At 43.4% G+C, this 13,809-nt stretch overlaps 1 protein-coding gene across 6 annotated transcripts in view; it reads right to left on the bottom strand.

Annotated features, from left to right (window-relative positions):
• Positions 1-1,481: 1,481 nt before the first annotated feature.
• The window catches only part of HEG1 (heart development protein with EGF like domains 1), a 98,341-nt gene continuing 86,013 nt past the window's right edge, over positions 1,482-13,809 (bottom strand). For 5 of the 6 annotated variants that reach the window (XM_075933173.2, XM_075933177.2, XM_075933176.2 and 2 more), the window contains 5 exons: positions 13,461-13,503; positions 13,299-13,336; positions 12,010-12,097; positions 8,874-9,048; positions 1,482-6,914 (listed from right to left, as the gene is read on the bottom strand). In XM_075933173.2, coding sequence (XP_075789288.2) covers positions 6,765-6,914; positions 8,874-9,048; positions 12,010-12,097; positions 13,299-13,336; positions 13,461-13,503 — 494 coding nt within the window. In that variant the 3' untranslated portion in view covers positions 1,482-6,764. The remainder of the gene's footprint in view (positions 6,915-8,873; positions 9,049-12,009; positions 12,098-13,298; positions 13,337-13,460; positions 13,504-13,809) is intronic. The other variant, XM_075933175.2, reaches the window with a different exon arrangement.

Raw genomic sequence — 13,809 nt, forward strand, 5'->3', positions numbered from 1 at the left:
CCACGCTCTGCCGACCAGCTGATGATCAGCTGTTTGTCGGCAGATCGGAGCAGTCTGGACGTGCCGCGGTTGACAAGGAGGCCTTTGTCGACCGGCGCAGGTAAACTGCGTACCTGCGCGGTTGACAAAGGCTTCCTTGTCGACTGCGGCGCGTCCAGACTGCCCCGATCTGCCAACAAACAGCTGATCATCAGCTGGTCAGCAGAGCACGGCAGCCATTTAAATGAAGCCGTGATTATTTAAATCGCGGCTTCATTTCCCTCTGCCTATCAGCCTCATCTACATGGCTCCATTGATGGATCCATGTAGTTTAGACCCACCTTTGGAGTCTATCTTTCTGTTGTATGTCAGTATAAGAGGAAAGTGCCATCTTCTGGAATAGACGGGGACACCTGGACTGATTCTTGAGATTCTAAAGAGTCCTGCTCCACACACTCCCAAAGCAGAAGGAAGTTTGTCCATTTGCAAGATAGACAAAGGTAACGGTGGTATTCTAGGAGGCAGAGGGGATAGTGACCAAGAGAGACCTGAAGCTGATGGACCACAGTGCTAATTAACAGAGGAGACACTGACTCGGAAGATACTATCAGGTCCTTAGGACACCTAAATTCTTGTGGTACCAATGAGGTCAGAAAGCAAGTCAAACGAGAACCTGTGCAGGATGGCTTCCGAATTGATGCAGGTGGTACCAAGCACTTGGCAGGGGAGTGAATTAGCTCCAGTTTCTTTGGAGTTTTAGGTGCCCAAGTGATCTTCGGTACCACTGACTTCTCTGTTACCAGAACCGTACGTTGTTCAGGACTGGACTCAGAACTCTTCACTGCTCTAGGTATGGGTACCTGAGCTTGGTGCAGGGTCTGTCTTAGATGGCGGGTTCCTCTTTGCTTTTGCGGTACTGATACCACTCAGAGCCTGCATGGAACTCCCCTTGGGACCTGAAGTCTCCATACTCTTCTTGTGTGTCAGAGACTGAGATTTTCTTGGAGATTTACTCCTCTCCTTCTGCTTAGAAGCTGACATCGAGACTATCTTTGCTGAGGTCTTCAGTGCTGTGGTACCACTTATATTTCTAGTAGCATCTAGTGACCAAGATGTCAATGTGGACAGGGCACTAATAGTCCTGAGAGGTCTCTATATAAGGGGATCCTCTGTCCCAGAATCTGAAGCTGATCATAGGGCTTGCTTCATCATCAGGTGTCTAAACTTGATTTCCCTCTTATCTCCCCTTGAAGAATGCGTGGAGCTTGCACTGACGAGGAGTATGGATAGCATCCGAACAGAATAGGTAGTGAGATTGCCTCTTGCTGACTGGAACAGCTTCATGACAAGAAAAGCATCTTTTTAATCCCAGGAAGCCTGGCAGTCACAAGCAAATTATTGACAAATTGACCTCTATTAAAAGGGGGGGGAAACCTCAGTAGTAATGATCTATGAACAAAAAATATAAAAACATTTGACTTTTTTGAGAAAGAAAGAAAGAAAGAAAGAAAGAAAGAAAGAAAGAAAGAAAGAAAGAAAGAAAGAAAGAAAATTTCAACCATGAAAAACACTGGATATTAAAGTAAATTCCAAATACTCATAGAGAACAGGCACAGTTGTAGACTCCATCACAGGTTGCAGGCAACTGAGAAAGAACTGAGGGTGGTTCACATGCAAGGACCCATCTAGTCTTGGTGTGGGCCATGAAGATTTGCAAGGTGCAGGCAGACTCTGCTACCAAAAATTCCCAGCCACAGGCACATCTGTAGTGGAGAACCCCCAAGAACACTTCTCACAGAATCATAAAATACTAGGACTGGAAGGGACCAAGAGGTCATCGAGTCCAGTCCCCTGCCCTCATGTCAGGCCCAAATACTGTCTAGATCATCCCTGATAGACATTTATCTAACTTACTCTTAAATATCTCCAGAGATGAAGATTTCACAACCACCCTAGGCAATTCATTCCAGTGTTTAACCACCCTGACAGTTAGGAACTTTTTCCTAATGTACAATCTAAACCTCCCTTGCTGCAGTTTAAGACCATTGCTTCTTGTTCTGTTCTTAGAGGCCAGGAAGAACAAGTTTTCTCCCTCCTCCTTGTGACACCCATTTAGATACCTGAAAACAGCTATCATGTCCCCTCAATCTTCTGTTTTCCAAACTAAACAAGCCCAATTCTTTCAGTCTTCCTTCATAGGTCATGTTCTCTAGACCGTTAATCATTCTTGTTGCTCTTCTCTGAACCTTCTCCAATTTCTCCACATCTTTCTTGAAATGCGGTGCCCAGAACTGGACACAATACTCCAACTGAGGCCTAACCAGCACAGAGTAGAGCATAAGAATGACTTCTCGTGTCTTGCCCACAACACACCTGTTAATGCATCCAAGAATCATTTTGACTTTTTTTGCAACAGCGTCACACTGTTGTCTCATATTTAGCTTGGGGTCCACTATAACACCTAGATCCCTTTCTGCCGTTCTGCTTCCTAGACAGTCGCTTTCCATTCTGTATGTGTGAAACTGATTGTTCCTTCCTAAGTGGAGCACTTTGCATATGTCCATACTAAACTTCATCCTGTTTCACCAGTTCGTCCAGATCATTTTGAATTATGACCCTATCTTTCAAAGCAGTTGCAACCCCTCCAAGGTTGGTATCATCTGCAAACTTAATAAGCGTACTCTCTATGCCAATATCTAAATCGCTGATGAAGATATTGAACAGAACCTGTCCCAAAACAGACCCCTGTGGAACCCCACTTGTTAGTCCTTTCCAGCAGGATTGTGAACCATTAATAACTACTCTCTGGGAATGGTTATGCAGCCAGTTATGCACCTACCTTATAGTAGCTCCATCTAAGTTGTATTTGCTTAGTTTATTGATAAGAAGATGATGTGAGACCGTATCAAATGCCTTACTAAAGTCTAGGTATACCACATCAACTGCTTCTCCCTTAGCTACAAGACTTAATATCCTATCAAAGAAAGCTACCAGATTGGTTTGACATGATTTGTTCTTTACAAATCCATGCTGGCTGTTTCCCTATCACCTTATTATCTTCCAAATGTTTGCAGATGATTTCCTTAATTACTTGTTCCATTATCTTTCCTGGCACAGAAGTTAAACTGACTGGTCTGTAGTTTCCTAGGTTGTTTTTATTTCCCTTTTTATAGACAGGCACTATATTTGCCCTTTTCCAATCCTCTGGAATCTATCCGGTCTTCCATGATTTTCCAAAGATGATAGCCAAAGGCTCAGATACCTCCTCTATCATTTTCTTGAGTAGTCTAGGATGCATTTCATCAGGCCCTGGTGACTTGCAGACATCTAACTTTTCTAAGTGATTTTTAACTTGTTCTTTTTTTATTTTATCTTCTAAACCTACCCCCTTCCCACTAGCATTCACTATGTCAGGCATCCTTCATCAGACTTCTTGGTGAAGACTGAAACAAAGAAGTCATTAAGCATCTCTGCCATTTCCAAGTTTCCTGTTACTGTTTTCCCCTCGTCACTGAGCAATAGGCCTACCCTGTCCTTGGTCTTCCTCTTGCTTCTAATATATTTATAGAATGTTTTCTTGTTTCCCTCTATGCCTGTAGCTAGTTTGAGCTCGTTTTGTGCCTTTACCTTTTTAGTCTTGCCCCTGTGTTCCTGTATAGTTTGCCTATATTCATCCTTTGTAATGTGTTCTAGTTTCAATTTTTTATATGACTCCTTTTTTATTTTTAGATCAGGCAAGATCTCCTGGTTGATCCAAGGCGGTCTTTTGCCATATTTTCTATCTTTCCTATGCAGCGGAATAGCTTGCTTTTGGGCCCTTAACAATGTCCCTTTGAAAAACTGCCAACTTTCTTCAGTTGTTTTTCCCCTCAGTCTTGCTTCCCATGGGACCTTACCTACCAGCTCTCTGAGCTTACCAAAATCTGCCTTCCTGAAATCCAAGAAGAACTAATGTCTAGTGCTGAATCTTACTTGTGCCTCTGTTCATACTCAAGATGGGACACAACAACAAGCGGAGTGCAGTGGAGACTCAGTAGGAACAGAGGTTCTGAGGCAAACAAACACTTTTATGTGTCAGTTATCTCAGGGTCTGTGTTTGCATTGGAGCTAACTCACGTGACCTTCTCTGCAAAGTTACTGCCCCAGAGTAAGGCTAGCTGGTGAAAGCAGGCATAATGGGAAATAGCCCTTGAGTTTCTTCATTCACACTGACACTGCATTCACTTACATGTGGCAATAACAATCTAAGGGCATGTGCCATTGTTAAGCGCTACAGTAAGAGAAGCCAATCTATGAATTCTTTCCTATGTATTGTGGGACAACTTGTCTGTTTTTTCAGAGCACACAGGGGCAACTGTGGGAAGATATTACAAGGTTAGTGGCTTTAGGGTGGAGCTAGCCAGCACCCACATGGTCAAGAGATTATGTTAATAGCTGACTTAAGTGCTAGTCTATATCCCATCTCAGACCAGCTCACCTGAATTGATAAACACTAGCAAGCTCGAGTTAAGAATTTTTGCATGTGGAAAGGAAGTTGAGCTAGGAGCAACTAGAATTATAAATTGAGTTCACTACAAAGTATCACCAATCAAGATAGGGGAAACAAGTTAAAGAGTTATTCAAGAATGAAACATCTGAGCAGTTAGAAAAGAGGTCGGCAATAACATGGTGGTAGTTCACCAGGATTAGCCCCTGGTAGGCTGCTGCCGCTATGTTTACCTGCATGGCAGCAGGTACTGGCAATTGCAATAACCATTGTTCTGGGGAACACCATTCCTGGCCAACAGGAGCAGTGGGAAGCAGCGCAGGCTGGGACACCACTTCCTGCAGCTCCCATTGGTCAGGACTTCCAATCCATGGCCAATGGGAGCTGCAATCATGGCCATGCAGGTAAATATAATGGTGGGAGCCTGCTAGGAGCTAACCCTGGCAGACCAGATGTGGCCCCTAGGCCAGTATTTGCCTTCCCCTGAGTTAGACCCTATTAAAAAAATGCAGAAAGGCTTCCGCAACAAATATTTTGTAGCTTTTCACGTCACTTTGTTGGTGAGCATTCCAATGTTTTATAATCACACAGTGCACAAGAAGCTTTTTTTTTTTAAAAAAGTAATTTGGTAGAAATGTGTTGAAAATTTTTGATTCAAAAATTCCTGACCAGCTCCATTTGCAGTGCAAATTGTCAGCTAATAGGACCAATAGGGAAAAGAGAGCCAGAAATCCTCAACCTTTTTGTTGTGATCCAAAGCCTCATGCTTCTCCTTTAGTCAACTGGCCACAACAGGCCTGACTTTCATATGTACTGAGTACTCCTCTAGCGCTCACTGAAATCATGGGAGCTGTGGCTATCTGAGTTCAACACCAAGTGTAAAATTCATGATGCATCAATCCAACCAGGACTATAGCATTACTGGTTTTGCTCCCTTTCTCCTTGAAGTTCATGAGGGGGCTGCCCACATTTTCTGCAAAGCAATGAGACCTACCTCATCAATTCTCTCCTGTACTTTCTTCTTCCATTAATGAATAATTAATCTGATACTGCTGCTTTTTAAAAGCTTTTAAATCCCTGCTGGAGGTTGCTATGGTGACCTATTTGAATATAATAATACAAGTTTTGAACAACGCCGCAGATCGGTGGGCAATACATGGTCATGTTCATACATTTCCAAACACAAAAAGAGACTTTCAAAGCAGTGCAAGGGATCAAGTTGTACCTTTTTCCATTAAAATTAAGGAGGCGTGGCTAAATCCCCCATACTCCTTTGAAAATGGCAGCCTACAAATTCAGCCAGTGCTGCCAGCTATGTTATACTATGAGACATTTGACAAAGAGACACACACTAATAAAGGAAAATAGTATTTAGAAGGCAGACCAGCTCCCTTGTTGCACAGGAAGCAGATCATAACATAGAAAGGCAAAGAAGGATTTGAAATGTCCAGAAAGGGCACATAGGGTATGGCTAGACTACATGCTTCTTTCGAAAGAAGCCTTTTCAAAAAAAATCTTTTGAAAAAACTTTTCAAAAGAAATTGTCTAGACAGCCACAACTTTTTTCAAAAAAGCGATCCACTTTTTCAAGAGAGAGCACCCAGGCAATCTGGATGCTCTCTTTCGAAAAAGCCCTGTTTGTGGTCAAGAACGCATTTTTTTGAAAGAGCTCTTTTGAAAAAAGGCGTTCTTCCTCGTAAAATGAGGCTTACCACCTTTGAAAAAAAATCACCGTGTTCTTTCGATTTAATTTAGAAAGAACGCAGCAGCAGTCTAGACACAGGTGAAGTTTTTTCGAAAAAAGGCCATTTTTTTTTCAAAAAAAGGCCACCTGTAGTCTAGACATAGCCATAGTGTATCTTTGCATAAAAGTTGGCCAAGAGGAAACACACAGTAGTCAGACCAATATTTTACAACAACTGTAAACAAAACACTCCCTAGTGGTATTAATTTTAGAGTGCGAGCAAATTTTGTCTGTCTGTACTGATCTATTAACAAATGCATGTGATGTGATGTCAATGGCAAAGACAAAAGCGGAACACACACGCTAACTTGCATAAACTTCCACCTTGGTCTTTCATAGATCTGCATACTGGTACATTCTTCCCTTCCATCTTTGCTACTCAACAACAACTACGGATGGGTTTTCAAGGCAGCAAGACTCTGTGTTCTTTTGAGTTCAAAGTCCTCCCTGTATGTGAAGATTAAGACTGGTATCAGTTGAACTGTCATGTGACAGAGTGTACCTGGTAAACAAGGACACGTATCTACGTTGATCTTCCACTCCCACATAATTGTGTTAAAAATAGTCTCTTCGTCTGGTTTCGTCACTAATAAAGGAAGGGTTATATTGTCCAGGGTAGATGCATGAATGTCGAGATCCAGGCAAACCAGTGTAGGGAGGATAAAGTCCATTTCTTTCCAGTTCAGAGTTTCGTAGACAAGTTGGCTATAGTATAAAAAAAAAAAGAAAACAAAAGGCTCTTATTCTTAGGCCTGAGTCCTATTTCAAATGTAGCCTTAAACCCTTTTCTTTCTCCAGTCTCACATGATGAAACAAAAACATGCTTGAATTTGTTTTTTTAGTTCTTATCTGAGTTCCCTTTTATTTCAGGTATTTATTTTGTTGATGTAAATTAGCATAGCTCCATTGACTTCACTGAAGTTATATTACATGAGAATACAGGAACGGCCACACTGGATCAGACCAAAGGTCCATCTAGCCAATGGCCAGGTGCTTCAGAGGGAATGAAATGTTGATTTACATTAGCTGAGGATGTGCATCATAATTTTAAGCAATGATTGAATACAGTTATTTCAGTGGCTACAAGGAAATATGGTTTGGGCTGATCTCTCAGATCTTTCCCACCTGCTATTACGGATTGATCCTAGCTATTTTCTTGGGCTTTTTTTCTCCAGTCTAATTTTAAATATTTCATGCAACGGGGACATGCCTAGACTTCATCTCTGATTCCATGAAAGGCTCTCTCAGAGCAGTAGAATAGCAGGACTCTTTGCAGCTCATTAATATATTGTGAACATTTCTCTCTATCCTAAAGGTGTGTGCTACTTTGTTGGGCTAAATCTCAATAACCAAAGGATACAGGCCCAAACAGCTGATTAGCTCAAAACAACTACTGTTAGCCTTTGCACCTGGTAATTAAGAGGGGAGAGCATCTGGAAGCTACCCAAGTTCAGCAAACACTTTCTCAGTCACTTTGAATGCAAAGGGAGATGCTATGCCTTTGAAGAGTACTAACACATCAGCACAGTGTGCTAGCAAATATCCTTTCTAAGGGAACCCAGAAAGATGTTGGCAGCTCCACTTTCAAAGAGACGCTAATGCCACACGGAAGCCTCTGAAAAAAAATCCATTTGAAGACAACTCTGCTGAGTCACCATGTTAAATTATCAGGGACATCTGGATGCCAGCAGAATCTTTGGTAATGCCTACATTGTCATATCCTCTCTCTCAGGCTGTCTCTAGACTGCAAGGTTTTTTCGAAAAAACTTCACCTGCGTTTAGACTACAGCCATGTTCTTTCGAAATTAAATCGAAAGAACGCAGCTTTTCTTTCGACGGCGGTATTCCTCATTTCACGAGGAAGAACGCCTTTTTTCGAAAGTGCTCTTTCAAAAAAAGGCGTTCTTGAATGTAAACAGGGCTTTTTCGAAAGAGAGCATCCAGACTGCCTGGGTGCTCTCTTTCGAAAAAGCGGCTTGCTTTTTCGAAAGTACTGCTTGTAGTCTAGACGCTCTTTTTTGAAAGAGGCTTTTTCGAAAGCATCTTTCGAAAAAGCCTCTTTCGAAAGAGGCTTGCAGTCTAGACATAGCCTCTGTGAGAGGTGCCACCTTAAACTTTGGCTTGATCCTGTTGGAAGACGCCTTATTACTGTACAATTCAGCTGTGCAGGTTCTGTACCATCCACCCACAAAAACTCACTTTCCTGGTTACTGGTTACAATAATGGTCTTCAAAAAATGTTTGGGAAATCTCTCAATTTGTGAGGGCAAGGACAAGGGTCAATGTCATTGCTATGGTATAGTGAAGTCCAAAAAACGTGCTCTGGGAAACTTTAAATTTACCTGCCAAAGAAAATGCAAATCAAAGTAATGCTCATGGTCCTCTTATATTTCTGGACTACATTACTGCAGAATATGGGCTTGATTCTTCAGTATTTACTCGCATGCGTAACCATATTGACTGCATTAGGCTTACTCACATGAGTAATGGTTTGTAGACTCAAACTGTGCCTGCAAGACTCCCAAAACTCTGTTCATAACCTCAGTCATTTGCTTTGTCCTTTTGTCTTACATGCCACAGGTCCACATCCCAGGTAGGAAAAGATAAAATATCTCTGGACCATCAGACAGAGGAGAAAATATAGACAGAACCAAGGGATAGATACCGAATAATATACATCCGTCATCTGCAGCAGGTTTTTAGTGCTTCCATTTTCTTGCATTTCTATGGCCTCTCTGCCCCACTCCTGTGCTCGAGGGTTCTTGGGGTATTCAGCGTATGGTGACATTTGGAAATCCCCGCTCTTAAAGATGAGTTTACTTATGTCATTTTTATTCTTCCTGTTAAAAAAAAAAAGTGAAAAGGCAAAACTGACCTTGCTATCTTCTTGTTATAACGTAATCTAAGAAAGCCCCATTTTTCTCCAGCGTAGCTTATCGGAATAAATTGCCCCAGTGTAAAAATGGCATCTTTCCTTGTTCATAGTTAAATGTGCACCAGTGTGAACCCTAACATGATTTCCCAAGCAGACAAGCCTAAACCTGTGACGAAGGCTGACCTGATTTAATAGTGAGGGTAATTAACCACTGGAACAGCTTACCTAGCGACAAGGTGGATACTCTATCACAGGCAGTCTTTATCTAAGACTGCATGTCTTTCTAAAAGACATGGACTTTAGCCCGAAGAGAGGTATGGGCTTAATGCAGGAATTACTGGGTGAGAGTCTATGCCCTGTTGTACACAGGAGGTCAGGTCAGATGATCATAATGGTCCTGTTTGGTCTTTAAAAAAAAAAATCCGTGAATTTTTGAATCTTGGTTCATGTAAGAGCCATGGGAAGTCTCAACAGTCAGGAATAGGTCATCAAAAACATGAGAATCAAGGTCCTCAAGTTTCTGTACATTTGAATAGACATCTTTTGCAGATACAGATTGAACCTCTCTAATCTAGTACCCTCGGGACCTGACCGGTGCTGAACCAGAGAATTTGCCAGACCAAAGGAGGTCAATATTGTTTAGCAGCATTGCCAACACTTCCATTGCTTAATGGGCTCTAAGAAGAAAGTCGGGGTAAATGAGAAATAAATAACAGCACAGAACACCAGGAGCCAGGATTGGTGATTGTAAATAAACTTTATGGGACCACAGGAAACTTGACCACACCGAGGATAAGTGGACATCACACTAACTAAAATCAGGCCAGACCACGGATGTTGCCAGACCAGAGAGTTCTGGATTTGAGAGGTTTAGCCTTGTGACTGGGCTAACCTGCCCTGCACTGAACAGGAGGGAGAGGAGCCCGTTTATTGGGTAGAACACGCCCCTCCCCCACAGCCCTACTGGGCATGATCGAAGTGCAGCCTCACTATAAAAGACTGCCGGGCTGCTCAGTTGGGGCAGACCGCCGGGGAGGAAGGAGCTCCGGCCCAAGCTGCAGGCCCGCCGCCGGACCTGCCGCCAGATTCAGAGCCGGAGGGACTGCCGCTATTGCCACTACCATCCCCAGGGCGAGCACGGCCCCAACGCCGACGCTGGGGGGCTGCCCGCCCCGCTGCAGGAGACACCCCCTGCGCTGCTGCCCCAGAGACGGGACCAGCTGACGTTGCCGCCACCGCCAGCCCAGCATCGCCAGGTGGGACCTCCGTCGGCCACAAGGCTGGGGTAGGAAGCAACCCAGGGCAAGGGGCAGGGAAGGCCCCGGTGGGCTCAGCACGTTTCGGGGAAGACCCCCCCCTGAGCCAGTGGTGGGAACCACCCACCACCATTAGGGCCCTGGGTTGGGGTCCGGTGGAGAGGGAGGGCCCGGACCTCCCTACCCCAACCCCTCAGGGTGTGGCCTAGGCCTCTGGGCCTGTTGCGGAGGCTGGCCGAGGCCTCTGGGCCTGCTGCGATTGCTGGACTAGGCCTCAGGGCCGGTGGCTAGCGCTTTAACCACGGGGAGAAGGGAAGGTGCGGGGAGGACCCCGCCACAAGCCTGTATATTGAAAACTGCTTGGATCAATACCTTAGACAGTTGGGCTATGTCTACACTCGTGGCTTCTTGCACGAATAATATGCAAATGAGGCTAACAATGGAATATCCAAGCCTCATTTGCATACCTAATGAGCCACCATTTTTTTCAGAAGAGGCTCTTGCGCAAGAAGGAGCATCTACACTGCCCCTTCTTGCGCAAGAAAACCCCTCTTGCGCAATGCCACTACGCCTATTACTTGAGAGGAAGAACGGCCTTGCGCAAGAGGGGTTTTCTTGCGCAAGAAGGGGCAGTGTAGATGCTCCTTCTTGCACAAGAGCCTCTTCTGAAAAAAAATGGTGGCTCATTAGGTATGCAAATGAGGCTCGGCGATATTCCACGCTTAGCCTCATTTGCATATTACTCGCGCAAGAAGCTGCAAGTGTAGACATAGCCTTGGTGAGCCCTGATACAATCTTGCTGTCCACCACAGAAACAGTATCAATAATTGTGTATATCACAGAACTGCAGTACAGCCTAATTAACACTGTAAAGTGCTACATTAAATATACGGAGTACAATTCTGTTTAACCATGGGGGTAAATCCTGCCTCCCTTTCAGTGCTTAATTTATAATGAAAGAGGGGCTCAAGCTACTAGGTAGCAGGCCTCATGCATTTTTTTTAAACTTTCATGACTGACGCAGCAAGCCCAGATAAGCTGGGGCTATGAACTGTCACAGCCCTGGCACAAATCAAGGGTTGTACCATTCCATAGGTACAGAAAGTCTCTTGGCCAGGGTAAATCAGTGGTGCCAAACTGAGGAAGCACTTGTCAGCTGTACAGAGGTCTGCACTTCACATGTGATATGGAATCGAGCTCTGCAGAGACAACCTACATGGCAATAAACAGGCTGTCTGAGCAGGGAGAGGGGATGGGGCAAGGGGGAGAGAACTACCCTAAATCCTCTAGTTTTTCCAACTGTGTACATGCTTTCTTTCATCTTAACTGCAGATGCCATTGCAAGGCTGTTCTTTTGCTGCTTCTTGGCTTGGAGCAGGCAGGATTCCTTTACCTGCCCATCCCAATGACTCATTCCCAACTCTAAGCTGAGTTACTTGGGCTGTTTACTGGAGGGGAAAACAATTTTATCTTACATGTAAGTACAATCTATCCCTTGATATCTCCCCTAAATCCACATTTCACACTAGATTGTGTCCTCTAAATCCACATTTCACACTAGATTGTGTCCTCTAAATCCACATTTCACACTAGATTGTGTCCTCTGCCTGAAGCATTAAGTCCTGTGCCATCCACTATCTTCAGACCACTACCTGATTTATGATACCTACCGGCAGCAAGTAATGATCAGTGCTATCCCCAGGATAAGCAGAAGTCCCCCTCCTGCAGCTGCAATCACCACGGTGATTAGCTGATACGCTAAACACAAAAAAACACAGGAGACCTCACTCACTTAGAAATGGTAACATGCTTATACATATTTAAGTAAGTGTTCCGCGATATAGCTACCTAGCTATCCATCATGCAGAAGGATTTGGAATTTTCTTTTCTTATCCAATAACAATTGAATAGGACATTAAATTATATCAAGTAGATTTACCTGGAGTTGGGGAGTTTTGGAGGATAGAGTAGAAAAATAGAACTATTAGACATGGAAAAACAGGCCCCCTCTTTGGGGCAGTTTGTACTTATGAACATACGAGAGGCATGCAATAAAAAGTATGCCAATTCACTTCAGGAGATCACATGTAAGCAGCAGCAATCAGCTCATGACTGACTGTATTTTGCATCTTCTGCTGAAGTATGGGTCCCTTGCAGTTTTAAAGTAGGGAAATGGTGAGTTCCCTATAGCTTGAAGTCTTTAAACCAGGATTTGAGGACTTTAATGACAGTAACTCAGTCAGAGGGTAGGAGTGACAGGAGTAACAGGTGGGTGAGGTTCTGTGGCCTGCAACGTTCAGGAGGTCAGAACAGGCATCAAAATGATCCCTTCTCACCTTAAAATCAATCTGTGGGCATAGAAGGCCTCCAAGGAGTCATAATGTTAATTAGAGCTGGTCAAAAAACCGTTGGAACACGCTTCCCTTGGAAAATTCAGTTTGATCACAAATGAAACTTTTTTCAGGAAGAAGATCTCAACAAAAGGTTGAACGTTAAAATTTTGAAATTATTTGTTACAATTTTCTTGTTTCATGTTGCTTTGACATCTATATTATTAATGTTTTGATCTGATTACATGAAACTACAAGGTGCTTTCAAATCAAATGATTTTTTAATTTCTGTTCTGAGAAAAATTTTGAAATTTCAACATTTTGTCCCGATTTGGGACTTCCTCCACCCACATTTTTGGAATTTTCTGACTAGCTTTAATGTTGAGCCAATGCCCACAGCTGTTTCAGCAATAAGATTCACTATACCAACTTTCTAGCCTAGGGTAAGAGCTCCATTTCATAAAAAGGATAGGGATTTTTCATTAGTGATGCTGGTAATGATGATCCAGAGAAAATTAGAAGAGCAATGCATTCTGATTACAGCCCAGGCCAAAAACATAACAGAAACAGAAGACCTATTTGTGCCCCAACAAAAAATAATTTGAAAGGACAAGAAGTTCTGTACTTACGGTTTCTACAGTTGAATCCCCCTAAGCCAAATGGGCACCTGTAACAGGAAAGAACTATGAGTTTTAAACATCTGATCCTTAGTTGTGGCAACATGTTACCAAAGCAGTTTTGGGGGGCGGGAGGGGGAAAGGGGTTAGGTTAAGAAACAGAACTCACTGTACCTCACACAGGTCTCATTTTCAAGCTTGTATCCATCTTCACAAGCTAGAAAATTAAAAAGAAAGGGGATGAGAACCCCTCAGTAGTGAACTATAAGCAGGTGTATAGTCACTATTTCTACTGCTGTAGCTAGAAGCTCTAATCCAGGGGTGGCCAATCCGTTACAGATGAAGAGCCAAAATAATGGTGGATGCAGTGCAAAGAACCAAGGGAAAGAAGTTGTTGTGCAAAAAAAAAAAAAAAAAAAAAAAAACCCTCCCCCCCAAAACAAAACACTGCCCCTTGAAGAGCCAGGTGTGGCCCAACCAGGCTTCTGTCAGCTGCAGTGTCAGATCTCGCTAAACCAAGCGG

Source organism: Pelodiscus sinensis, chromosome 7 (genome assembly GCF_052426305.1).
Source record: "Pelodiscus sinensis isolate ZL-2025 chromosome 7, ASM5242630v1, whole genome shotgun sequence".
Taxonomy (NCBI): Eukaryota; Metazoa; Chordata; order Testudines; family Trionychidae; genus Pelodiscus; species Pelodiscus sinensis.